Source organism: Colletotrichum chrysophilum, assembly GCF_026319265.1.
Source record: "Colletotrichum chrysophilum strain AFK26 chromosome Unknown scaffold_81, whole genome shotgun sequence".
NCBI lineage: Eukaryota > Fungi > Ascomycota > Sordariomycetes > Glomerellales > Glomerellaceae > Colletotrichum > Colletotrichum chrysophilum.
Genome location: NW_026517368.1, coordinates 118,915 through 143,662, shown reverse-complemented (window position 1 = coordinate 143,662; position 24,748 = coordinate 118,915). Strand labels below are relative to the sequence as shown.

The 24,748-nt window shown below is 56.2% G+C and overlaps 8 protein-coding genes across 8 annotated transcripts; 4 read left to right on the top strand and 4 right to left on the bottom strand.

The window, feature by feature from the left end:
• Positions 1–505: 505 nt before the first annotated feature.
• On the top strand, positions 506–2,407 carry COL26b_008910 (uncharacterized protein; the record flags this gene model as incomplete). The annotated part of the gene is made up of 2 exons (XM_053181656.1): positions 506–636; positions 709–2,407. 2 exons carry the CDS (start codon positions 506–508, stop codon positions 2,405–2,407), a joined length of 1,830 nt encoding a protein of 609 aa, XP_053034414.1.
• A 724-nt stretch (positions 2,408–3,131) lies between these two features.
• COL26b_008909 (uncharacterized protein) lies at positions 3,132–5,381 on the bottom strand (the record flags this gene model as incomplete). Its single annotated transcript, XM_053181655.1, has 1 exon — positions 3,132–5,381. One exon carries the CDS (start codon positions 5,379–5,381, stop codon positions 3,132–3,134), a length of 2,250 nt encoding a protein of 749 aa, XP_053034413.1.
• Positions 5,382–6,130: 749 nt separating this feature from the next.
• LSM3 (U4/U6-U5 snRNP complex subunit lsm3) lies at positions 6,131–6,585 on the top strand (the record flags this gene model as incomplete). The annotated part of the gene is made up of 4 exons (XM_053181654.1): positions 6,131–6,253; positions 6,310–6,399; positions 6,457–6,493; positions 6,545–6,585. The coding sequence occupies 4 exons, from the start codon at positions 6,131–6,133 to the stop codon at positions 6,583–6,585; spliced, it is 291 nt and encodes a 96-aa protein (XP_053034412.1).
• A 1,346-nt stretch (positions 6,586–7,931) lies between these two features.
• On the top strand, positions 7,932–10,212 carry COL26b_008907 (uncharacterized protein; the record flags this gene model as incomplete). Its single annotated transcript, XM_053181653.1, has 3 exons — positions 7,932–8,541; positions 8,672–9,658; positions 9,860–10,212. The coding sequence occupies 3 exons, from the start codon at positions 7,932–7,934 to the stop codon at positions 10,210–10,212; spliced, it is 1,950 nt and encodes a 649-aa protein (XP_053034411.1).
• A 422-nt stretch (positions 10,213–10,634) lies between these two features.
• On the bottom strand, positions 10,635–12,373 carry COL26b_008906 (uncharacterized protein; the record flags this gene model as incomplete). Its single annotated transcript, XM_053181652.1, has 2 exons — positions 10,635–11,822; positions 12,305–12,373. The coding sequence occupies 2 exons, from the start codon at positions 12,371–12,373 to the stop codon at positions 10,635–10,637; spliced, it is 1,257 nt and encodes a 418-aa protein (XP_053034410.1).
• A 984-nt stretch (positions 12,374–13,357) lies between these two features.
• Positions 13,358–14,360, bottom strand: COL26b_008905 (uncharacterized protein; the record flags this gene model as incomplete). Its single annotated transcript, XM_053181651.1, has 2 exons — positions 13,358–13,663; positions 13,716–14,360. The coding sequence occupies 2 exons, from the start codon at positions 14,358–14,360 to the stop codon at positions 13,358–13,360; spliced, it is 951 nt and encodes a 316-aa protein (XP_053034409.1).
• Positions 14,361–15,576: 1,216 nt separating this feature from the next.
• Positions 15,577–16,590, bottom strand: COL26b_008904 (uncharacterized protein; the record flags this gene model as incomplete). The annotated part of the gene is made up of 2 exons (XM_053181650.1): positions 15,577–16,392; positions 16,489–16,590. The coding sequence occupies 2 exons, from the start codon at positions 16,588–16,590 to the stop codon at positions 15,577–15,579; spliced, it is 918 nt and encodes a 305-aa protein (XP_053034408.1).
• A 969-nt stretch (positions 16,591–17,559) lies between these two features.
• Positions 17,560–18,702, top strand: COL26b_008903 (uncharacterized protein; the record flags this gene model as incomplete). Its single annotated transcript, XM_053181649.1, has 1 exon — positions 17,560–18,702. The coding sequence occupies one exon, from the start codon at positions 17,560–17,562 to the stop codon at positions 18,700–18,702; it is 1,143 nt and encodes a 380-aa protein (XP_053034407.1).
• Between the last annotated feature and the right edge of the window lie 6,046 nt (positions 18,703–24,748).

Genomic DNA, 24,748 nt, shown 5'->3' with positions numbered 1-24,748 from the left:
TCTAGTAACCTTTTTTTGAGAAAATTTTCGCTTCTTCCTCTGCGACCCGCCGACATCCCACATCCGCAAGCCTTCCCGAAAGCTCACGGCCGGCCGACACACGCCACACCGCATCCACGACCGAAGCACTCAACCAAGCCACCCCGCTCGGTTTTACTCACCGGCCAACCTCGAGCGTCGACCTGAAAATACCCGAAAACTGAGTTGTTGCAGGAACCGCCACCGTGAATATGGATTCTTTGCTCGTGGGGGCCCTGATTGTGGCCGTCACGCCTGCATTGTATATTTGCCTCGGCCCCCTCGCAGCGTCGCAGTTACCCGCTCTCGAGAACAAGAGGGTCTGCCTCTTGATCGCGCACCCAGACGATGAGGCCATGTTCTTTGCGCCGACCGTCCTCGCTCTTACGCGACCGGAGACGGGCAACCATGTCAAGATTTTGTGTCTGAGTTCAGGTAGGAGAAGAATGATGACCGCGGGGTGCGACAGGTGGGGCAATCGAGCGCAATGGCTGACAAGGGGGGCAACCGTATAGGTGACGCCGATGGCCTCGGAGAAACTCGCAAGAAGGAGTTGGTGAAGAGCGGCATGAAGTTGGGCTTGCGCCAGGAGCAGGATGTTTTTGTTATTGACAGCCCGTAAGTCTTGGGCCCACCCGGCTGCGCTCACCAGCCTTGTGTGCGACAACACAAACTGACTAGTTTCTGCAGTGATTTCAGGGACTCCATGACCGCCACCTGGGATAAAACCAAGGTCGCTACACTCCTGAACCGCGCCTTTGCGCCTCACTCTGCTCGCCAGCGAGCTGCTGGCGAGGAACCGGATGCCAACATCGACATCTTAATCACTTTCGACTCGACTGGAGTCTCTTCCCACCCGAACCACATCTCTCTCTACCATGGTGCCCGCACCTTCATCTCCACTCTGACCGATAACGGCCGCTGGCGCTCGCCCGTGGACATGTACACACTGACTTCAGTAAACTTCTTGCGCAAGTACAGCACATTCCTCGATGCGGTACCAACAATTTTATCATGGGCGATCACGCCAGGAAGCAACCCGCCGAAGCCGCCAAAGAAGCTACCGAAACCCAAAAAGGACAAGGAAGATAGCGACGACGATTCCGACTCGGATGAGGATGAGTCGGACATTGAGTACCACCCAAGCCGGCTGGTGTTCATGAACAACTTTGGTCCCAAGGGTGGATATTCCACGGCGTGGGCCGCCATGACCATGGCGCATAAGAGCCAGATGGTCTGGTTCCGGTACGGCTGGATCACCCTCAGCAGATACATGGTCATCAACGACCTACGATTGGAGAAGGTCGAGGACATGCCTCCGGTCGAGATGCCGGTGATCGAGGCGCCGCCAGAGGCCAAGCGATCCGAGAGCAAGCGGTCCGAAACCAGGCACCGCGAGAGGAAGCACTCTGAGTCGTCTAAGAAGGAGGAGACCAAGGAGCGGGAGTCCAAGAGGTCTGAGAAGTCTGAGGGCAAGCAGCGTGAGAGCAAGAGGGAGGAAACGAAGCACCGCGAATCCAAGAAGGACGAGACGAAGCACCGCGAGAGCAAGCACGCCGAGCCCAAGAAGGAGGAAACCAAGGAGCGAGAGTCAAAGAAGGAAGACACCAAGGAGCGCGAGTCTAGGAAGGCCGAGAAGGCTGAGAAGTCCGAGAAGCGGGAGGGCAAGCAGGTCGAGTTCGCCCCGATCGAGTCGGTCGAAACCAAGTTCTTCGAGGTGCCAAAGGAGGAGACCAAGGAGCGCGAGTCCAAGAGGTCGGAGAAGCGTGAGAGCCGGCACTCGGAGTCCAAGAAGGAGGAGAAGGAGGATGCCAAGGAGCGTGAGGCCAGGAAGGCCGAGAAGGCCGAGAAGGCCGAGAAGCGTGAGCGTGAGCGTGAACGTGAACGTGAGCGTGAGAGCAAGAGAGAGGAGAAGGAGGATGCCAAGGAGCGCGAAGCCAGGAAGGCCGAGAAGCGTGAGCGCGAGCGTGAGCGTGAGCGTGAAAGAGAGCGTGAGCAGAGGCACTCTGAGAAGCGCGAGAGCAGACACTCCAGCAGCAGACACTCTTCGAGTGGACTTCCCGGAGCCAGCCTCCCTGACGCCAGGCGCTCCGAGCCCAGCTTGAGACACCCTGCCGGCAGCCTCCCTGAAGCCAGCCGCTCCGAGAGCAGACTTCTCGACCCCAGACACTCTGAGAGCTCTCACCCCCCGTCCAGCAGCAGATACGTCGAAGGCAGGCACTCTTCGAGCAAGCGCTCCTCCAGCAGACACTCCGAGAGCAGCAGGATCTCCTCTAGCAGCCACTCTGAGCGCAGACACCGCGACAGCAACCGCGACGGACACCGCAGACGTTCCTCTAGCAAGGTCTCCAGGACCGGCAGCGAGAGATCCTACGCCAGCAGATCTTAGGGAAATCGACAAAAGAGCCATGACGAGTCACGAAGGTAAGGGATGAGAAAAAAAAAGAGAGAAAAAGAGAGGCGCATATACCACCAGAGAAAAAAGTCGAAAAAAAAACGGCACCAACATACCCCCTCCGTCCAACCCACCCACACCATCCCTCTACCACGTTCATGAGCAGGCGTTCGTATCATGAAGCTTACGCATGTCTTTTTTTCTTTTTCGTGTTTTTCATCTGGCTTTTCCTGGTTTTCTTCGCGGCCCACGACACGACAACGACAAAAATCACCACACGATATATGCAAAGAAAAGCTTTTACAAAACCCGAAGAAAAAAGATTGCCCTCCAAGAGAAAAAAGAGAGAGAAAAGTTCATCTAGCGTTGGCGGCTAAATTGAAAGACAAAAGAGAAAATACACCGACGGCATAGCATCATGTATGAACCGAACAGATCTGTAGGAACGAATATTGTTAAAAATCATTTTGCGTCCCTGTTGTTGAATGCATGTGAGTGAGTTAGGTTTTTCATGAGCTGCAGCCACCCTTGCTTGGTCTGAGTGAGTACGTAACAGGCATCTTACAGCAGTCCAATCGCGACTCTCAATTGTCACTTTGGCAAGGTCACTCAGACGTCGTGAAATGCTGAAATTTGATCTCAGATTCAACTCTATTTTATATGCATATGGTCCTCTATGCTTTATGCGACAACTGCCATATATGCAACGTCTTGTGCCTCACCAAAGCAGACTCCTCAGCACTAGCCTCTTTTTGAGTCCGCTCTTCTGTATTCTCCACGCCTCCTCATTCAGCGCGCGGCCAAACGCCTCGTGGTCTTCATCCACCACTCCCTCGTCGGCGTATGTAAGCCCCTTCTCCAGCTGTCCGAAAACACGGTCCGTCCGTTTTCGCACCATCTCCTTCGTCCATCGGTTGAGCCTAATCGTCGTCGTCTCATACAACTGCTTGCCCGACTCCATCACCACGGGAATCAGCGGACGCTCCTCGCCGTCCTGACCCCCGTCAGCCCCGAGATGGGTGTGCTTGGGTTTTGTTCGATCGGGAACGCGCAAAGCTGTGGGCGGACTTCGGGTCACTTGCGACGTCCAGGAATGTCTCATGGAATTCTGCGGCGTCTCGAGCCTCACGGTACCGCCGCTCGTCTTGTACGTGGCCGGGTTCGGTAGGAAGTCCTTGAACTCGGCGACAAAGGCAGGGATAGTCCGCGACGAGAAGGCCTCATTAGACCGATAGAGCTTACTGGACGTCTCAAGCCAAGTCCAGCACCATACTTCTATGGCGAACCATGCGATGTGCTGCTTCACTTTTGCCCGCATGTGGCGTGTAACAGCTTCTGGCGGCGCCGATCTGTATAGCCTCTCGAAAAGAGCTGTCTCCACGTCCTGGCAAGCCGATTCGTACATGGCAACGCCACGGCGCATCTCTTCCCGTGCTCTCTCAACTTGGCGAGATGCGATGAGGTTCTTGACGTAGATGTCGAAGTCCTTGAATTCGGGTTCAACCGGAGTCGCAGACCATCCGTGCTCTCCAGATACCATCATGTGCCAGACATCGAGAACATCTTCAGGGGCGACGATCCTGTTGGAGTCTCCGAGAATCTTGTACTCGGTCGACGCCGGCTTGGAAGCAATGACGTGCGTCCATTCGAGGAGCAAAGACCATGTCTCCGGTGGAATCGGAACTTGATATTTGTGTGACAGAAAAATCATCAGCTTCCGGGCAAGAATGACGTGGCCGGTGCATCCCAATGCATCGACAAGGGCATTCATTACACGTAAGTTGGGTCTGAACAAGAGACCACGGTCTAGCACGCCTCCAACGATGTCGGTATCGCGGTGATTCTTGAAGTCAGTCAAACTGATCCTCCAAGTCGACCACAACTGGCGGAGTAGCTCCCTCAAAGATCCTGCTCTACCGCAGGCAATGAAGTACGTAGAGAGAATATCGCGGTCGACGGTCAGTCGCTTCTTCTTGACGGCGCTGTAGGTACGCCGGATCGGTTGATGTAGACTGAGGACTCTGTGCAAGTCGTGCGTTGGCTGATTAGGCGACCGTCCGTAATACGAGCGTTGGTGTGCGAAGATATTCAGGCGCAGCCTGTCCAGGCGATACAACAGCTTCTTCTTGGCGAAGCGCTTCCTGTGGCCTGTCAAATCGCGAGGTCGCATGCGGACTCTGGCAAGATCACGTTGCATGTAAATCGGCTCAGTGAGGAATCTGGCCTTCATAAACTCGTTGTAGGCCAGCCCACTACTAGCAGTCTTGTTCTGCCCCCCTTCCCTTGACTGCTTCCAGATAGCCTTTGCGGTCTCGATATCCGATGCAGCGCCGGCGCATCGTAGGAGCACAATGTAATCAGACAGGGTCAGGTCTCGCCCTTGTTTTTGACGCAAGTCGAGAACCGAGCGAATTAGCTGTAGCGTGTTGTAGTAAAGCTTGCGGACGCCAAATTCGTTGTCGAGAGATGCAACAGGGCTGAAGTACCCCAGCGCCCTCGAGATGCGAAATCCGTTGGTGACATCGGCTCGCGGAGCGATTCGGAAAGGATCCAGTGATCGCACGAGCTCCGAAAAGGCAGTCGCCGGCAGTGCGATGAGGGCCTCCATGACCTTATATGGTTCATCGTGTGTACCCAGTGCCTTGAGCTCCATGAAAATGTCCATGGTTTTCTGCGACTGGACCGCGCCCAGCAACTTGTCCAGGATCCCGTCCTTTGTCGGTTTCTTGCTTGGTTCGAAGACCTCGCGCAGGGTACTCGCTTGAGAATATCGTCTTGCTGGACTCGAGACATTCGGGGAAGGCTGCTCTGGTGAAGCCCTCGCGGTTGAGGCCACGGTGTGGAGGGTTTGGTGTCTTTGAAGGCATCGTCGTAGTCGCGCAGCATGGACGCGGGAGGGGGTGCCGCGCGGAGGAGAACGAAGCTGGAGGAGCTGCCGAAGGCCATTGGCCTTGGCAGAAGTTGTCATGATGCAGAAGAGGATCGTGTTGGTCGAAGCATTGGACAATCAGGGTCGTTCTGGCGCAGCAGAAGGTGGTGGGCGCAAAAGATGCATCGACGAGAAGATGGAAAACAGCTTACGGCCTGGGCGGAAGAAGAAAATAACAGTTGCAAGCTGTCCCTCCTCCTCCTCACCTACCAACCTACCCTCCTCCTCACGGGTGCGCCCCATCAAGCGAGGTGAGGAGGAGGCGCGCAGGGTAAGCATGGAAGCTACCTGCCTATCTTACCAGCCGGGTATGCGAAGGCAGGTACCTCCCAGCAGCAGACGGGAGCACCTCCCCTGGCTTTACCCCGACTTTCCAGGGCATCGCTCCTCCCCTCCTCGCGTGCTCTTACACACAGCACCTGCCGATGGCTGCTTTAGGGCCCTGCTCCCTTCCAGTCCGCCCCGTGCCACCCCTGGACAGCGGACGGGAAGCGCTGGGGCTGCTGGGGCAGGACCCAGTGCGGCCCACTTTCCGGCGAGCCGTTGCACGGCTGCTGCCCATTGTGGGCTGTTTTATCGGAACATTATAACGACGGCCGCCGACGCCGCTGGCCAATGAGCTGGGGGCGACGAAAATGCACAACTCTGAGTGTGATGTGTGCCTGGACCCACCATTGCTCTCGGCCATCCCAGTTGAGCTGCCGCCTCTCCGTCGATATACGCGCTTCCGACCCGATTGAACGACATCCTTCCTGACCCTATCGAGCCCGCTCTTCCTTTATCTCACCATGGCGGACGTTGGCGACGAGACCTCCCACGTCCAGGAGCCTCTTGACCTGGTCAAGCTCCTGCTCGATGAGGTAGTTTTCGTCAAGCTCAGAGGCGACCGTGAGCTTAAGGGCCGGCTTCATGTGAGTTTTGCAAAATGTCGGGGCTTCCTTCACACTCGCTGACCGTTATATCTCAGGCATACGACAGCCATTGCAACTTGGTACTGGGGGAGGTCGAGGAGACCATCTACGTCGTCGATGAGGACGAGGAGGACGAGGAGGTGAAGGTGAGATGAGAGACGAGACCTCCATCCCGGCCATCACCCACTAACTAAAGGCCCTAGACCATCAGCCGCAAGTCTGAGATGCTGTTTGTTCGAGGTATGTTGTCTCTGTGGCGCGCTCCTGAAGCCAGTATCTGACCCTTTGCAGGCGATAGTGTCGTTCTCATCTCCCCTCAGGGATCTTCATAGCATACTCAAGATCGAGCGCAACTCATTACACCAATTGAAAGCAACCTCCGTCATACCAAAGCGGATACGTCTGGGCCGATGGCCATCTCTTCAACATATCATGCTCTGAGCTTCCCGCCCAGTCGAACAAGCCACCCGTGCCACCAATACCATTGCTGCTATGCTTTCATGCCACCCTGCTCGAAGCTTGGCTTGACCATCGGAGGCCTCTATTTGCGCATACTGCACATCACCTCTCCGAAACTTGCTAAAAGGCAGTGTAGGGAGGTCTTGCTCCTCAGCTGAGGACTGTTCAACTGGTTGGCAAGGCGACTTGGCGCGCTGATTAGATGGGGTTCATGATACGGTATCGCTTATTCCAAGATAGAGAAAATTATACCAATGGAACGCCATGATTCTCATCAACACTGTTCTTAATGACTCGTCAGTCTCGTTTCTGTACCCAGGACTATGTTGGCCATGGCACGAACAAGACATGGAGTTGACAGAAGCAGCACCACAGACGGCGCAACAAACCCGGATGGAGGTGAATACAAAGTGGAAGCCCTCGTTCTGCCTTGACTCACTAATCGAGCGGCTCTTCTCGTAACTTCTGCCCAGTTCGGGGGCCATGCGTAGAGTCACCAGCTATGGGGGCAGCGGGGCTTTAAGGCTGAGCTGAGCTGAGCTGGTGAAGCGTGGGACGAACGCAGAACACAATCCGGGGCTGCGTCAAACAGGCGCATTCCTGTTGGCTCGTGCCAAAGCTCTTATCGATAAGCCCCGCCGAGTTACTCATAGAAGCTGCTGCTTTAACTGTTCTCGGTTGGTGAATGAGGCCAATTGCTGGATCAATTGAATAGCAGGTGGCGTCAACGTTCTGGAAAGTAGTTGTTTAAGATGATATTTCAGTATGATGCGACTCAAAATATTTATTCCAGGGCCAAATGCGAAGCAGGAAACGACATCAAGGTAGATAGATGGCAAGTTAGTCACATCCGATTGCAGCCGGTCGCGGTTCTGTAAAGCAGCGGCGCAACGGGTCAGCTTGCGGCCCCCCCCCTGGCGGGGGTGGAGAGCCAGTAGCGGCAGTGGTCTGTCCTCCTCGGGCCCTTAATTGTCACTGCTCTTTGACTTCGCCGCCTCGAGTCAATCTATGACTCTTTTTTCCACTTGCCAAAGACACCAAATCTAGGTACTGCATCAGCCTTAAAACAACGCGCCGCTCTTCGACCCATCGCCACTCTACCTCTCACCTCCATCATTTCTAGCGTCATTGTCTCCCAAGCTTTGGACAGAGAGCAACTGCGACGCTACATCCAATGATCATCAGGATACGAACGTGAACGCGCCTCCATCACTCCAACATGACGACGAAAAACATCAAATCATTACCGCACGAGAAGCGCAGGGGCGAGGCTGCCCTTAGCGACTTTGCCGACTACGTCGAGAAACAGCAAGCCCTGCGATATCCCTCCGCCGCGAAGTCGACCGATGCCAAAGCCGCCACCGCCGCCGCGGCTGGCACCGAGCACCAGCACGCCGAACTTGACGAGCTCTTCGACACCCTCGACCTCGCTGATGCGGCCGGCCCTGGCGTCCGTCTCAAAGACCTCCTCCTGGCTGCCGACGCCGACAACGACGACGAATCCCTGAAGAAGCTGGAGGACATACTCAACGAGAGGATAACCGAAGGCCACGGCGAGACCGTCTTCGAGCTGGGCTTCGAGAACAATGGTGATTCCATGGCTCTGTCGTTGGAGCAATGGAACGCCGCGTACACAAGAGTTCAGAGGGCGGCGAAGAGGATACGAGCCCATTGTCAGTTGCTCATCACCAAGAATGTTGGCGGCGACGTCGAAGCTCCGAGTGCCAAATTGGGCAAGGACAGTCACTGCAGCGGCAAGATCATGATCCGTCAGTCCCCCGCAACCGTCGAGGATGTTCTCGAGACGAGGATAGCCGTCGTTGGCAATGGTACGTCGGCCTCATCCATCTGCTCTGTTTTTTCCTTCGTGCTTCCGCTCTGGTTTCGCCTTTGGCCCTTTTGCGTGGTCCTGCTTTATTGCCCCTCACCCACTGCATATGACTGACCGATATATGACAGTCGACGCAGGAAAAAGCTCTCTCTTGGGTGTATTAGTCAAAGGCGACCTCGACGATGGCAGAGGTAGAGCACGAGTCAACCTCTTCAGACACAAGCACGAGATCGAGACGGGAAGAACCAGCTCTGTGGGCATGGAGATATTAGGGTTCGATACCGTTGGAGAGGTCGTCACCTCTGACACCCCTGGGCGCAAGCTGTCCTGGGAGGAGATCGGGAAGCGGAGCGCAAAGGTCATCACCTTCACCGATTTGGCTGGTCATGAGAAGTACCTGCGCACCACCGTCTTTGGCCTGCTCTCGAGCAGCCCCAATTACTGCTTGCTCATGGTAGCGGCCAACAACGGGCTGATCGGTATGAGCAAAGAGCACTTGGGCATCGCTCTCGCTCTCAACGTGCCGGTGATGGTCGTTATCACCAAGATCGACATTTGCCCGCCCCAGATTCTGGAGCAGACCATTAGCCAGATCACCAAGATCCTGAAGTCTCCTGGGGCTCGCAAGATTCCCATCTTCATCAAGGACCGCGAGGAGTGCATAAACACCGCCACCCAATTCATCAGTCAGAGGATATGCCCCGTCTTCCAGGTCTCCAACGTCACTGGCGAGAACCTCAACCTAGTCCGGACATTCCTCAACATCCTGCCACATCACGGCCGATATGACTCCGAGGCGCCGTTCGAGTTCCATATCAACGATACCTTCTCTGTGCCTTTCGTTGGCACTGTCGTCTCTGGAATCATCAAGTCTGGTGTCATCCACACTGGAGATAACGTCCTCGTTGGCCCAGACTCGTTGGGCAACTTCGTCCCAACCAGTGTGCGCTCCATTGAGCGGAAGCGCCTTGGAGTTCCTGCTGCGTCTGCTGGCCAGTCTGCCAGTTTTGCCCTGAAAAAGTTGAGGCGAAAAGACGTCCGGAAGGGTATGGTGGTTCTGCCAAAACTTGAAGGACAGCCCGCCCCCAAGGTGCACCGAGAGTTCATTGCTGAGGGTGAGTCATCTCCGTTCCATTTCTTGTGTTCCATGACTGTACAATGTCCCCGTCGTTCTCTGGCATCGTCGCCGGTCTCTGGCTTCGACATCCATCCGTGGCTTTGTCATCTCTGGCGTTGACGATGTCGTTCTTGGACCTGTCCCCAAATCCCCTACCGGTTTTTTTTGTCTGTCAACGCAGATGTACTGACTAGTCCAGTGTTGATTCTCTCCCACGCGACAACCATCAAAACAAAGTACCAAGCGATGCTTCACGTTGGCCCTGTGTCGCAGACGTGCGCGATAATAGACGTCGACCGCCCTTACATCCGCACGGGCGACAGGGCGACGGTGGCCTTCCGTTTTGTGCAGAGACCAGAGTATCTTGCTCCTGGGGATAGATTGTTGTTCCGCGAGGGCAGAACCAAAGGACTCGGAATCGTCAAATCGGTTGGATACGACCCGAGCAAGCCATTATATCCTCATGGCGACGCCGAGAGCGGCGGAGTGACTAACAGCGGGAACGACGAGGAAAAGCCAGCAAACGGCCAAGAGGTCAGCGTTGGGGCTTAAACAGTCAATGTCCTATTTTGATTGCGGCACCGCGACTGTATGTCTGATGGCTCTTCCATCGTCGTCGCCTCTGCTGTCGTTGTTGCTAATCCTACTCCATTGACTCACTTGCCCTCGAGTACTACCGAACACAGTATTTGGAGTCGCCATGGCACAGCAAAAATAGGGCCTCTCTAGCCGAGGCCTAGGGATGAAGAGGAGCATTGTTGCGGGAAGACAAACACTGAGAACAGCGGGCCGGGCTATGTTTGTACGATTGTTTACGGAGCGTTCCTTTTCTCAGTATGCATTGGGTTTCGGCGATACCAGGTATATACATTCAGGAGGTACAGCGAGTACCTTACACATTCATTCCTTTATAATGTACTCACGATCACATCTCGAATGTGACTGCCCACGTATCCTGTTTCTCAAGTGCTCATTCACAGTCCGCAAGTCTCCGCCATCATCCTCGGGAACTCTACCAATCTGACCTCCCAGCGTCCTCTCCACCTAGGCTCGATGAAATCACAGATTGCCAGTGTCTCCAGCACAGCACGCCTCCACATCCACCAATACCTTCGGTTACAGACCCTAGCAAGCCAATACGCCAGCATCAGCATCGCCCTCTCGTCCTTGTGCTCCAGCAGCCCCTTAAACCGCGGATCCAGCTTGCTCAGAAACGTCAAGAACGGCTTCGCCTCCTCCGGCGACCCGGGCTTCGCCGTCCGCCCCCAACACGCCGCCAACGACTCCGCCGCCGTCCAGTACGGGTTATCCTCCGGCAGCCCCTCCTCCAGCTTGTACAGCTCGCAGAACCCGTCGGGCAGGTTCGCGCGCATGTACGCCACGTCCTCGGCGCCCATCCTCAGCTTCGAGGCGGGGAGGAGGACGTGCGTGTACAGCGCGTTCGCGACGTCGCGGAAGATGCCCCTGGAGCGCAGCGGGTCCGTCAGGCGCCAGACCTGCTTCTTGCCGTCGCCGAGCTTCAGCCAGTCGAGGTCCTCCCAGCAGGGCGGGCGCAGGGGCCAGGCGTCGCGCGGGAAGGCGATGTCGGAGGTGTTGGCGAAGGAGGCGACGCCGACGAAGGCGGCGGCAACCCAGAGGGCGTCGCGCTCGGCGGGAAGGATGGGCTGGGAGAGCTTGCGGTGGAGGAGGGAGATGGCGCGGTACCAGTGGTAGGTGAAGGCGGGGTTGGCGGTAAGTGTCGTGGTTGTGAGGGACATGTCGTGGAGGTGGGTTAGGGCGAGGATGGTGTGCATCACGAATGGGTGCTGGAACGCGATGGGGAGGGTCTTTCGCTCGTAGATGTCCTTGGTTGTGGGCGTGCCGAAGCTGATGACGGTGCGCTTTTGGAAGCGCTCCAGGAGGCGGACGTCGGTGGGTGTTAGTTGGTAGGCCGCGTCCGGGCTTTTGGGGGAGCCGGTGGACGGCAGCGGGGGAGGGAGGGTGCGGGGGAGATAAGACACGGGTTTTCGGGAAGGGGCGGCGGCGGGTTTCACACGGCAGGAGGCTAGGTCTACTTCGAAGGCTACCTCGACCGATAGTGATGCTGCCTCAGAGGCGGGGCCGTAGGTGCAGGTCACGCCGTAGTCGAGGCATTTCTTGCAGCGGGGTTTAGATTCGTCGCACTGGAAGAGTGTAAGTCACTGACTCCGGGTGCTGGCATCATGTAGGGTAAGGGGTGGGCGATGGGCGAGAGCTGAGAGATGGCACATATCTGGGCGAAGAATTTGGGGGAAGAGGGTACCTACTTTGACTCTGCGCAGCTTGCAGTTCCCGCATCCCTTTCTGGATTTTGTGTGGGATTTCCTCTTGCGGACATCACCTCTCGAAGGTGGAATGGAGGAAATCATTCTTTGGTGTGCCTGCTCCCGTCTGCAACGTCGTTTGTTGTGAGGGTGTCTGTCTGTCTGGGCCCAGGTCCGTAAGCACAGTCGTGAGCAACGCTAGCTCCAATCTCACAGGCGATACAAGTTGACGTTCAGCAAGGAGCTCAGTTTGCAAGTCCTGCTTGATGTTGTGCGATACGAACGGAGGCAAGAGGCAAGAAGAAAACAGATCCTACATGGTGAGATCCCGTTTGTCCCTACCGGAGTTTAGGGAGCCCCACCTCCGGGGCCTTGGGCCCGATGATGCGCCCATTGCCGATCGGCCGATCACCCCGGTTCGCCGTCAGCATCGGGGCCCTGATTGGGTGGTTTCTGGGCGCGGATTCCAGTCTAACCTCCGTTCGTATTCCTGAGATCCTTCGGGGCCTGCTGCACTAGTTCCGAAATGCTGGTCTTTGGACCGGAGAAGAGCTGCGATGTTCTTGGTATGGGAGTAATCAAACTTCAACGAGAGTTACCTCGATGACTCGACTCGGATCGATTCGAGTGCCGACTCGACGCGTGAATCTCAAAAGGACTCAGCTTTTTGACGGAAGCGTGCATGAAGAGCGCCAACAGCAAGCAACAGCGTGGCTCATCACACTCAGCCGTTTATCCATCTTCGGAGGAAAAGAAAAAGCAACAGCTCCGCGCCCGCAAGCTGTACATATCGGGCGGACCGGACAGATTCCATTCCCAATGCGGTCTGCTTCTGCAATCGCGATCGGCTCCGATAGTCGATTTCTGGCGGTTACGTGCATCATCAACGGGTGCTCGCGTTTACGAGGTTGCATCGATGCATGCGCGCTGTTGTTGGTGGATAGATGCTGGTTCAGTCCGTGGGATAGTCGAGATGGGCTGGGCTGGGCTGCAGGTGAGACAAACATGATGCGGCTCCGTCTTCACTGCAACGAGATAAGCGACGACTGCGAGAACATGTGTTTGTTCGACAGAATGGGGTGCAGGGGATAGAAGATCGGACGTATCACGCATTTTGCATCGTCGGGAGATCACATGGAGGATCATGCATGCGACCCTTTTCAAAGCCCAAAAAGGCGATGTTTGAGATGGACTTTTCAGCCAGCACAGCGACTCCCGGGTTATCGTTGGGACTGATCTCCGTCGTTACGCCCAATGTCATATCCAACAGAACAAGATACCAAAGGATCTCGAACAGCAGCAGCATCATAAGGTAAAGTAAGAAAAGAGTCAAACAACACGCTTTTTGTATATCAGACTGAACTGTTGAGCAGCACTAACAACCTTTCCATATATGACCCGGCATCAATATCTAATTACTTGCCCTCAAACGGCGCCCGCATCCCTTGCTGCATGATCCTCCCCGCCGTCCTCTGCGCCCCCTCAATCACCTTCTGCTTCTGCTCCTCTGGAATCTCGGGATACAATGCCTCCAGCGGCACATCCCTCACGGTAATCTCGGACTTCTCGTTGGTGCCGATCTTCTGCGTTTCGACCACGCTGCCGGCGCCGTACTTGGGCTCCTGCATCACGCGCATTACAATGGCAGCACACTCGCGCGCCGTCATGTGCACGTCGTCCTTGGTCACCTTCCTGTTCCACTCGGGCTCGAAGATGGGTGTCTGTTGCAAGGTTTAGCGGCAATTTTCTTCAGTGAAACATAAGAAGACTCACAAGGACTGCTCCCGGGCATATGGCAGAGTACCTGATCCCGCAAATATCCCTCAAGCCGCCCATACACTTGACAAAGCTGACGAGCCCAGCCTTGCTCGACATGTACAGCGGCGTCTCGAACGAGTGCACGTACCCGCCGACGCTCGCCACGGCGACAAAGTTGCCCTGCACGTCCTTGTTCTGCGTCCAGTAGTCCGTGGCCATCTGCGCCAGCCGGATTGGCGCGACCTGGTTAACGGCTATGATGCGGTACTGGCCGACGGCCGCGTCGGCAGGGTCCCCGGACTCCGCCGAGACGCCGGGCGGGTACCAGAAGTTGCTCTCGGGGGGCTCGTAGATGCCCGCCACGGCGGCAACGATGTCGACGCGCCCGAAGAGCGCGAGGGTCGTCTCCCAGAGGGACTGCAGCTGCGCCCAGTCGGCGACGTCGGTGCGGTGGAAGTGCGCGGAGGCGGGGCCGCGGGCGGACGGGGAAGGCGGGCCGCGGTGCTGGGCGAGGGTTGCCTCGGCTTCTGGGCGGAGGCGGAGGTCGGCCATGACGACGGAGCAGCCTGCCTCGAGGAGGAGCTGGGTCAGGCTGTGGCCTATGCCGGAGCCGGCGCCGGTGACGAGGGCGACTTTGCCCTGGACTTCGTAGAAGGACATTGCTGACGAGATATGCAGTGAGGAAGAAGATGGGAACACACAGATGGCATGGAAGATGACAGGAAGTCAAGATAGAAGGGCTGCCGTCTCTGGGTATTTGCAGCTCGTCGGCTTAGACTTGGCCTCGCGTGGGGGGTTAAGAAGTCCATCTTCAGCATCCATCCTCTCCTCCGCCTGCGCCTGAATGCGCCTAAATTGGCGGTTAGCCGCAACCCGGCAAGTCTTCCAGAAGTCCGGGACGCAATAAATGTGATGGGCCGTCTTGTCCTTGCTGCGCTATTTGTGCCCGTCACTTGTTCTTTCTTGAACCAATAAGCAGGTGGTGTGACCAACGCGCATCAGTCCACACCCATGTCCAGAGATTCCTCGACCGGTGAGGTGCAGGGAGGATGACAAGGTGTTGATCCCTCAAGGAGGGTGGTAATCGCCTGTTTGAACTTTGCGGTTGTCCATATCGACGACGGGCGGTTTCCGAGGCATGAGAGGCCCCGTAGACAGACAGATTGATGGAGAACTCGAGATGGGCATCCCCGCTGGAGAGTTCCCGGTTAGCGGTGGGAACCAGCACCAACGACAAGATGCGCTGCTGCAGCTGTCCAGATGCGGCCTGGGTTGAGCGGTATGCAAGCGATGTGATGGGGGAAAAGGGCCTTTGATGCACTGCCTATGGGAAATAGCTCTCATTTTAAGGTTTATCATCGCATGTCGTCTGCTTTTTGGAGCTATGGCTGGACTCGAGACCCTCAATTACTCGAGGATGTGTTTCAGGCGGTCCCCTGCATTTTCCCAAAGTAGAAAATGCTTTTCCCTGCTGGTCGGAATCCTTCGTCGAGGGATGTGATGTGCGAGTGGATCACACTGATCTTGCAACATGAGACCCGCAACTGATAAACGAACACGATGTAGGGTGAGGTGAGTTGTGATGAGAAGACCTCTCGGGTGGGGATGTTCGTTTTGGGTCTCTGGAAGCCGCTTCTTCAACCCTCGGACAAGTGTAAACCTTGCATCACGCATCACCGCGGCCCATATCTTACACATCATCATAGTATCATTTGAGAAATCAAACCAGATGCTACTGAAATCTACAGAAACAAGATCTACCTCGTTCTATGCAAGACACACGGTGACATGGTAGCCACGAAAGACGCCTTCTAACCATATGCAAGCCTCTATTCTACTACAACGCGCCAAACTCTACACCGCAAATCATGGCCGTCTATTTCGCAATCTCAACGCCTCCGGTGGCGCCGAGAGCCTTCTTCAAATCACCATAAATCGCAAACTGTCCCGCCGTCAGCGCACCGACCATGAACAGACGCGCCGGCAGACCGCTGAACGATCCACGAACACCAAGTTCCTTGGCGATCTTGACCAGCCTGCTCGTCGTGCTTTCTCCAGGAAGACCCTTGGTCTTGTTAATCTTGGACAGCATAGTGTCAGCCGGCTGCGACACGATGGCCGCCGCGAAACCCGCAATGAGGCCGGAGCCGAGATTGATCGTCGTCTGCATGCCGCCGCTCGTCTTGCTCTTGTCGAAGAAGTTGGCGTACGCGAACTCGGAGACCTTCTCGAACGCGACGAACTTGGTCATGGTGTACGGCACCTGCTTGAAGAGGATGGGCCCGAAGCCCGAGTAGAAGGCGGCGAGGCCCTCCTGGCTGGCGATCTTGGAGAAGCCAGAAACCAGCCCGGAGGCGAAGCCAGGCTGCGAGACGAGGCGGATGCGCGTGGCCTCGAGCGGGCACAGGGCGATGTCGGCGAAGAACTCGGCGGCGGCGGCGGAGACGCAGTAGACGGCGATGCGGTTGGCGCGCGCGTTCTCGTAGCCGACGGTGTCGATGGACTTTTGCTTGAAGAACTCGTAGCCGCCGAACTTGAGGGCGCCCTGGAGGAAGTAGCCGGCGAACGTGGGACCGGCGCCGGTGAGGAGGGCGCCGGCGCCTTCGGTCTGGATCACCTGGCGGAACCCGCCGATGAGGCCGCGGTTGTAGGTTGCGGGGTCCAGTTGGATGCGGGTCTTGACGCTGGAGGTCTGTTAATATTGCACGCTTTCAGGTCGATGAGGGATTTGCGGGAGGATGTACACGTCGACGGGGGTGAGACCGCCGTGGGTGACGGAGCAGCATACCGCGCCGGCCAGGGCGAACCTAGAGTAGAGGTTGAGGCCGGAGAGCTTCTCGGGCTCGGCCTTCACGGCGGCGAGCGTCGGGGCGGCATTCGTTCCACTCATCTTGCCGGTATTTGACTGTGAGTGAGGGGGAGAGGGGAGATTCCACCTAGATTCGTGAGGTGAGAAGGGAGGTGAGATGAGTCAAATGAGGCTGCGCTGAGTGGTTAAAGCGACGGTCGCCGAGCACGTGCGGGAGAAGTCACAGGGACGGCCCGCTAATACGCCGGGTACTGCAGGGGGTGTTTTGGGACTTTTGTTGTTTATCGTCGGCTATGCGTAGGTAATACGAAGAAGATAGTTGGTACGTCAGCCCCCTGAACTTCGGGTTGTCTGGGTCCGGGAATGGCCGGAGGAAAGCGGGTGTCACCGGGGCGAATGTCCGGGCGTTGGCGCCGGCTTTGTTTGCGGCGGGAACGGGCCTCTTCGAGGTTTCACGGTATTTCTGAACGGTCGCCTCCGAAGATGTAAAGGTTGCATCTGTGGAGGAGGAGAACCCGATTGGCAAAACTGCTCGTACCCCGCTCCGTGCGGTGAATTGGCTGCCATTGAATGCTACGCCTTCTCCGACGACAAGGTGCTGGGTATTGGAATGCACATTCCACTCATCTCCTCCGGAGACAGCCAGGCTTACATGGATCTGCGATGCTAACCTGTCCTCGTACCCTTTGAATCCTGCGCTAACCCAGCTTCCTACCACATCTTAGGGTCCGAGGGGCCGAGACAGCCACACAGTCTTCAGTGGGAAATGTTACTCTTCTTCGCCCGTAAAGTCCATCATGAGGTTTCCGTTGCTGGGATTCAAGATCCAAACTGTATCGTAATAGGTCGAGGGCGGGCGGCAGTAAGTATCTCCATGATCGCAGTTAAGGCTTTCTAAGGCCGTCTAAAATCGGACAGTTTCTTCTGAACCGTGAAAGTGGAAAGGATGAGAGTATAAAGCACCTCAGCCATCGACATTTTCCCGAGGATATCTAATAACAACTCGAAAGTCTACGAATATAATACTAGAAATATCATATTGCCTTCAAGATGACTCCAATCCCATCTCAAATGCGCGCCCTACACCTTCTCTCCCCTGGACAAACAACGCTTGCCTCCCTCCCCACCCCTTCTCCACGACCAGGAGCCATACTTATCCGCATCCTGACAGTCTACGTCCAGTCCAACACCGTCGACATTCTAAACGCCTCTCATCCCCTGTACGAGCTGGCATATCCGGTCATCCCAGGCACAAACGCCATCGGCCGCGTAGCCGCCCTCTCCCCCGACACTACGTCCTTCAAAGAGGGCGACCTAGTCCTTCTCGATTCCTTCATCCGGGCCCGCGATGATCCCTGGAACGTACAGATCCTCTGGGGCGCGAACGCCGGTACAACGCCCGCTTCAAAGGAGTTCTTGAAGGGGAACTGGAGAGATGGATGCATGGCGGAATATGCTCTGGCACCACTCGAGAATGTGCACCTGTTGGACGAGATGAGGTTGACCGGTACGCCATCAAATGGCGGCCTCGGCTACAGCATCAATGAGTTACTTTATCTCGTCTCTTGCATAATTGTCTACGGCGGTTTGAAGGGTATCAACCTGCAGCCCGGGGAGAGAATCATCGTCACCCCCGCGACGGGAGCATCTTCCGGTGCAGCGGTGGCCGTGGCTCACGCCATGGGCGCAAACGTCATTGCCGCCTCTCGCTCGGCCTCGAAGCTTGCGTCGCTGAAAGCTTCGATCCCAACTTCACCCGGCAGGCGGCTGATCGAGACCGCTGTGATGACGGACGACGTCGAGAAAGACGCCGCAGCTTTGCGTTCGTTTGGAACTGGCGACGCGGTGATCGACATGTCGCCTCCGGCGGCAACTGGATCGCAGCATATCAAGTCTGCGGTGTTGGCCCTCCGAGCGTATGGTCGGGTGTCGTTGATGGGAGGCCGGGCTGATGAGAGCCTTCCGTTCCCGTGGCTGACCGTCCTTGCGAACAACTTGACCACCAAGGGCCAGTTCATGTATGAAAGGAAGGATGTGAAGGAGCTCATCAGCTTGGCCGAGTCGGGACTGCTGAAGATGGGGAAAGAGGCGGGGCACGAGGTGGAAGATTTTCCTCTGGGGAGATGGGAGGCTGCGGTGGACTTTGCGGCGAAGAATACTGGGCATGGGAAGATGACTTGCATTGTGCCGTGAGCTTCATGCCGCATCGAAATCGTCGGGCCGAGGGATGGATTTCCACATAAACCCATGTTGTAACTTGAGAGTACTCATCCGAATCCCATTTTACATGCGTGCCTTGCACGTTATCTATGCTTGCATTCCTAGCCAGTCCCGCTCCACGACCATCCGCATCCTCACAACCTGCTTCAACATTGCACACCAGCCAGCATGGGCGGGCGAGAACACCACAGGTGGTTTCTTGATTCACGATACTTATAACTCATAGGCCTAGGTGGCCTGGAGCAATGATTGGACAAGGCTGTCATCAGCACGCTTGACCACACGAAATGCAAAGAGTCGCGATAAGAACCCACCACATCTGCAGGTGAGAGACTTGGCGTTTGCAGCTATTCGTGAAGAAACCAGTTGACCCCGCCCACTTCGAAATCTCGAATTTGCCGACAATACCTCACCCATCCGCCTTCTTATTACATCATTGTCAGCTGGGGATTCCTATGGCTTTGTGTTCTCACTGCCAAACTCTCGACTTCCGCTGGGTTGGATACTACCGCCCTGAATTAGACTATCCAAGGTACTCCGCTGCGACGGACGCTGGATTGGAAACTGATGAAGATGATGAGGGAAGATCTGACTTATCGACGACACTCGGTATAGGCGAAAGTGAAATCGACGAAGACAATCACGAAGCCGTGACTGAGTGCGAGCGTGATGAAGAATTGTCCGAAACTTCTGACATCAGCTCCTCTCAAGGGCTCCCAGGTAACGAAGACCTTTCACTACGAGAAATTCTCGATCGCGAGGACGTTTGCCTGTTCTGCAGACAGATCTCGTCTCTGTTCAACACCTGGTCCGAAAGGTTCTGGCCGAACCCAACAAAGCAGGACCTAGATAGTGGCCAAGTTTCGTTTTCTGGAGAGGGTTTCGGCGTTGTGGACGAGGCTGCACATACAAGACACGACGATACCCTTTGTGTGGGAAATGTTTCGGTCACCCTCAACCGTTGTCAGGACGGAGCTGTTATGCATTATCAACGGTCCAGAGAGCATCCTCCTACCGTTACAGATATTTGCGACCTCCTAGAACCGTCAAAGAGCGGTTCCAAACAAAGGGACAAACTCGTATGGCTGGACCTGGAGCCGTATTATGGCCGCATACGGCCGCCCGAGATCGACTTCCGTTTGTTACGGGAATGGAAGCGAATTTGCGACAATGACCACGAAGACTCGTGCGGTCTGACATCGATTCACACCACGCGACGCCCCGATATGATCCGGTGCATAGACGTCGATGCAATGTGTATCGTGGAACTGCGGGATCCGGCGGCCAAGTGGGTGGCCCTGAGCTACGTCTGGGGCAAACGGACTTTCGAAGTTTTAAAGAAGGATTCTTTGGGGTCGCTGCGATATCCTGGTGCTTTGGACCCCTCGTGGATACCTGATACAATCTTGGACGCCATCACCGTCACGCGCATGATAGGGGAGAGATACCTCTGGACCGACAGCCTCTGCATCATTCAGGACTCGCCCCAAGACAAGGCAGCCTTCATCCCCCTCATGGACGTCATATATGGACTGGCCTCACTGACCATCGTCGCCCTATCCGGAGAAGGCGCATACGACAGGCTCCCGGGAGTTCGCTCCTCATCTCGTCCCCCGGCAGAAGGGCCGTTCTTCTTGAACGGGGTGTGGCTGCAGAAAGCCCCGCCCCTTGACGGGTTGGGATTCACACCGGCAGATCGAAGTCGAAGCCGATATATGACGCGCGGATGGACTTTCCAAGAGATATTGCTATCCCGCCGGCTGCTGATATTCACGCCAGAGGTGGTATTTTGGGAGTGTCAATCGGCCACTTGGCGCGAAGACGCCAACTGGGAGATTCTGGATCCCGATAGCCGTGGTCTTACACTCTTTCGCAATAGCGTTTTCGGTTTTGACCATGAGGGCATCCATGTCCCCAAGGCTGATCCGGAATCTTTCAACCGGATGTATCAGAGCTTGGTATCTGACTATGGCCGAAGGGAATTGACTTACGATGGGGACGGTCTAGCCGCCATCGAGGGGATCCTAGCCTCGGTCGAGCTCACCAGCGGGATCGGCTTCACCTGGGGACTGCCGAAGCCATATCTCGGCGTGGCAATTACATGGCCGACAGACAATAACGCCAGCAGGGTTCGCAGGCGCAAAGCGACTTACATGATCGTCACCAAGCATGATACGATATATGTCCCGTACCCGAGCTGGTCCTGGGTCGGGTGGGTAGGCCCGAATTTGTTCGACGACTCGTTTGGCAATCTGGCGGGGGAGCACGCTGGTTTAGTGTTTTACATGCTTGACAGCGAGAAGGACCGGCTCATCCTCATTGAACAGAACCAGGAGTTTATCAAGATGGAAAGCAGCAACAGAATCCACCGCAGGGCGCCGCCAACTTGGAGAGAAGATGCCTTTCGGGAGGTGTCCATGAAGCAGGTCCCGCAATCGCTGCTTGCCCCGGAGCTTAGACCAGCACTCTTGATCTTCTGGACTAGTTGCTGCACCTTGGTTTGGGACCATACCATGACACGGTCGGGTGTACGCCAGGAAGAGAGAAAGTTACACGGAGAAAATGAAGGCGATGACGATGGCGAGGACGAGAAAGAAGAGGATGCAGACGATGAACAGTCCAAACGGGTTCAGGTTTTATGTGATCGTAGAGGGAACAAAGTGAGGGTGGTGTGGGATCATTACCTCAATGACGTGACTGCCGCGTCTGGCGAAGCAGAGTTGATCATCGTGGGACGAAGCAGTACGGAGTATGCCAGACCTCGTAGTGAGTTGGTTGCTTATAGGGTGGAGAAGCAATCTTCAGGCGCGAGGACTCGAGTAGTGAGTGTTACCGTGGCCGAAGAGGAATGGAATGCTTTGGCAGGTAGGAAATGGGAGCTTGTATTCTTGCTGTGAGGAATACCTTCAAAACCCAACTGTACAAATTAGATATGTTTGAGTTGGTGCAACTGGGCAGGCGACGAACACTTCTTTCCATCGCGCATTTCGGTCTGCCGTCTCAGTTTCGTAGGCCTTGCTTGGGCTGGCAATATGTCCGGAAGCTAGAGTGAACAAGACAATCAACGGTTGTTTGTTTCTGGACGTCTAATCGGTGTGACATGGACATGGACAGCCGATGGCCTGTGTGACCAACCGTCCCAAATCACAGTTTGAAGAGGTGAGGTCGGACAGAGTTTGGGTTTCTTGAAGACTGAGGTAAGCAAGCAAACAACAGGATGAACTGGTTTGTGGTGATGGCAAGCTGAAGGAGGACAGCAAGCAGGGGGCGATGGGTGGTGGACGAGGGATGAGGCGAGGCGAGTGCAGCTGGAGCGCCGTGCAGTGGAGAGCGAATCAGGGGTGCCACGAGCACCGCACCCCGACCGAAGGGACGTCTCCCACTGGTTTGACTGGCTTGACTGGCTTACAGCACCTCAACGTAGCTGCCTAGGTACCTAGGTACCTGTAGGCTAGGTAAGGTACAGGCCCCCCGTGCGACCCCCGACCAATCACAGACCCACCAAGGGGCCGCTGCATCGTCACCTCAAACGCGAAAAGTGTTTCGTTTTCCTCCCGTCGTCCTCTCGTCTGCCCTTCTGCCCGTCTGTCGCCCTCTTTTGCCTTCTCCCTGGCCAAACATCCTGACACAGGGCCGCGAGAAGGGTCCAGAAGAGGCCCCCGACTGGCCTTCCCCGTCCTCGCGCTCCCTGCCCGTTCGTTTGATGGCGTCGAGAGTTCGCACCTGTCAGATGGCGACATGGCGTTTGCACGGAGGCGCGAATGGCTGCAAGGCACCTCGACGCGCATGGAATCGCATTGGATTGGATAACCATCCACGGATATCACTCTCAGCTGCGGGAGATGTGCGATGACCTACCCACCTGCTGTTGGCCAGATTCGAGAGGCCGTCTCGATTGACATCATCCTCTGGGGAAAGGAGGAGGTCGATGGTGATGACCCGAGAAAAAGAGATTCTGTACTTCATCAACCCACCCACCCTCTCCCCATCCTCTTCCTCGTCTGTCCGTATTCATCCATCATCTCCCAAAGGCCAGCCGCATCTCGTCCTCAGCTGCCGTGTCAGACCCGACCCTGAAAACCCAAATACAGTCACAGCAGCACTGTTTGGGTGTCATTCAGCAGCGGACGGCAGCTCCCCGTTTCACCACCTCTACTCCTCAGATCAGCAGCGTTTGATCGCACTCTCCCTGCCTTTGTCTCTCTGTCTCCTCTTCTGCGCCGCGTACCTTACATAGGCACAGAGAGAGTACATTCTGCACCCTTCTCAGCCCACCTCCGGACCGACGCCCGCCACACAAAACGCATCTGCCCGTTGGTGCCACCGCACATCGCATCGTCGAGACCTTAATCATCTCGACCCTGGACTGACAGAGAAACTCTCTTGACTTTCGGACAAACGCCATCCGTCGGGTCTGGCAAGAACGGGACCCTCGAGTGGATTGCCTGTCAACACTCTCAGGAAAAGAAAGAAAGAGAGACTGATCAGCTGTCACTTCCCTTGCTCATCTACCCCAGGTCGTTGGCACCTGACTCGACTTACAAGCTTGAGTCGTCGACACAAGCCCCTTCTTCGATTGAGTCCGTCGCAACTGCTTGACCCTCGGCGGCAACATCGCAATCGGCGGGCACCTTCACCAGCATCAGTCCCAACTCCTCTTCGTCCCTTCTCTTCTACCCTTTGGCCGAGAAGTCCGGCCCGTAAAGTCTCCCTTTCCCTCAGACTGCCGGTTATCCTGTCCATCATCGCCCCATGCGGCAGTAACGAGGCCCATCAACAACCCTGTCTCACCAGCGCCGGCCAGAGAAGCAACCGCCAGCCCAATTATCCCGACAACACCTCATAGCATTGACGAGATCGCCCCCAAAGCAGAGTGCATGAACTCTCCGGCCGCACCACATCTCTTCCATCATCTTCTCAGCCTTTTTGGACCTCTGCCCACTCGTTTTCCACCCAGCTGCTGCAAGTCCTAGACCCTGGTTTCTTGGCTGCTCCCCGGTCCCGCATTGACCGTGCTTCTTCTTTGCCAGCCGATCGTGCCGTCATTCCCAGCGGCCTCTGACACGCAACACGTTTCGGCCCTCGTGTTTTCGGTTGCCTTGCCGCGCTTGAGCTGCCACGGTGCTGTCATTTCCAGCCCAAAACTCAACCGCTTCCCAGCCAGCCGAATCCTGGTCTGTCAATTGCTCTTCAATCCATATTCCTGGCCGCTTGTCGGTGCCAATCGACCCAGCGACTAAAACCACCTTCTTACAAACATCGACGACGATATCTCGACGACAACCACATCCAAGAGACGGTCTCAGCTCAATTTCGACCGAAGGCGACTGCGCCTGAGGACCCTTACAACTTACGCTCGTTGACGGACAGAAACACACGGCCAAGATGACTACGTCAAGGCATCAGCGCTCACAGCAGCGCTTGGTCCAGCTCCTGTTCCTGGCGTCCGCCTCGACAGCAGCAATCATCAGCATCGGAGGAACTGATCTGACCCTCTCAAACTTTCAACTCCTTACACAACTATCCATACCTCTGGGCTGTCTTTTGACTTACAACAACCCCATCCAAGGCTGCACGGCGAACGACTTCTCGAGTACCGGCACCTGCTCAGCGTCTTGCAGGCGTGGCCTGTTGCTCATGCAAACCAACATTCAAGATGTCTGCCAGTCAGTCTCAGTTCAAGCCAATACGGTGCTTGGCCAGGCCCTAGCAGGAAATCTCCTCGGCCTGCTCTGCTCGAGTAACCAGGTCACAACCACTTCAGCAGCACCGACAGCCCGGCCGACTTCGACCGTGATAGTGCCGCCGCCATCATCGACTGTTGTTGCGCCTCCGCCTCCGCCAGCTACCACCGCCCCTCCCGTCATCCCACCCCCGGCGACTACATCAGTACCTGCACCACCGCCAACTCAACCGCCCGTTGTTCCTCCGGCCAGCACGGTGCCGCCACCAGTATCATCACCACCACCGCCTGTAGTACCGCCGCCGCCAGCACCCACGACCTTGGTGACTTCTACTA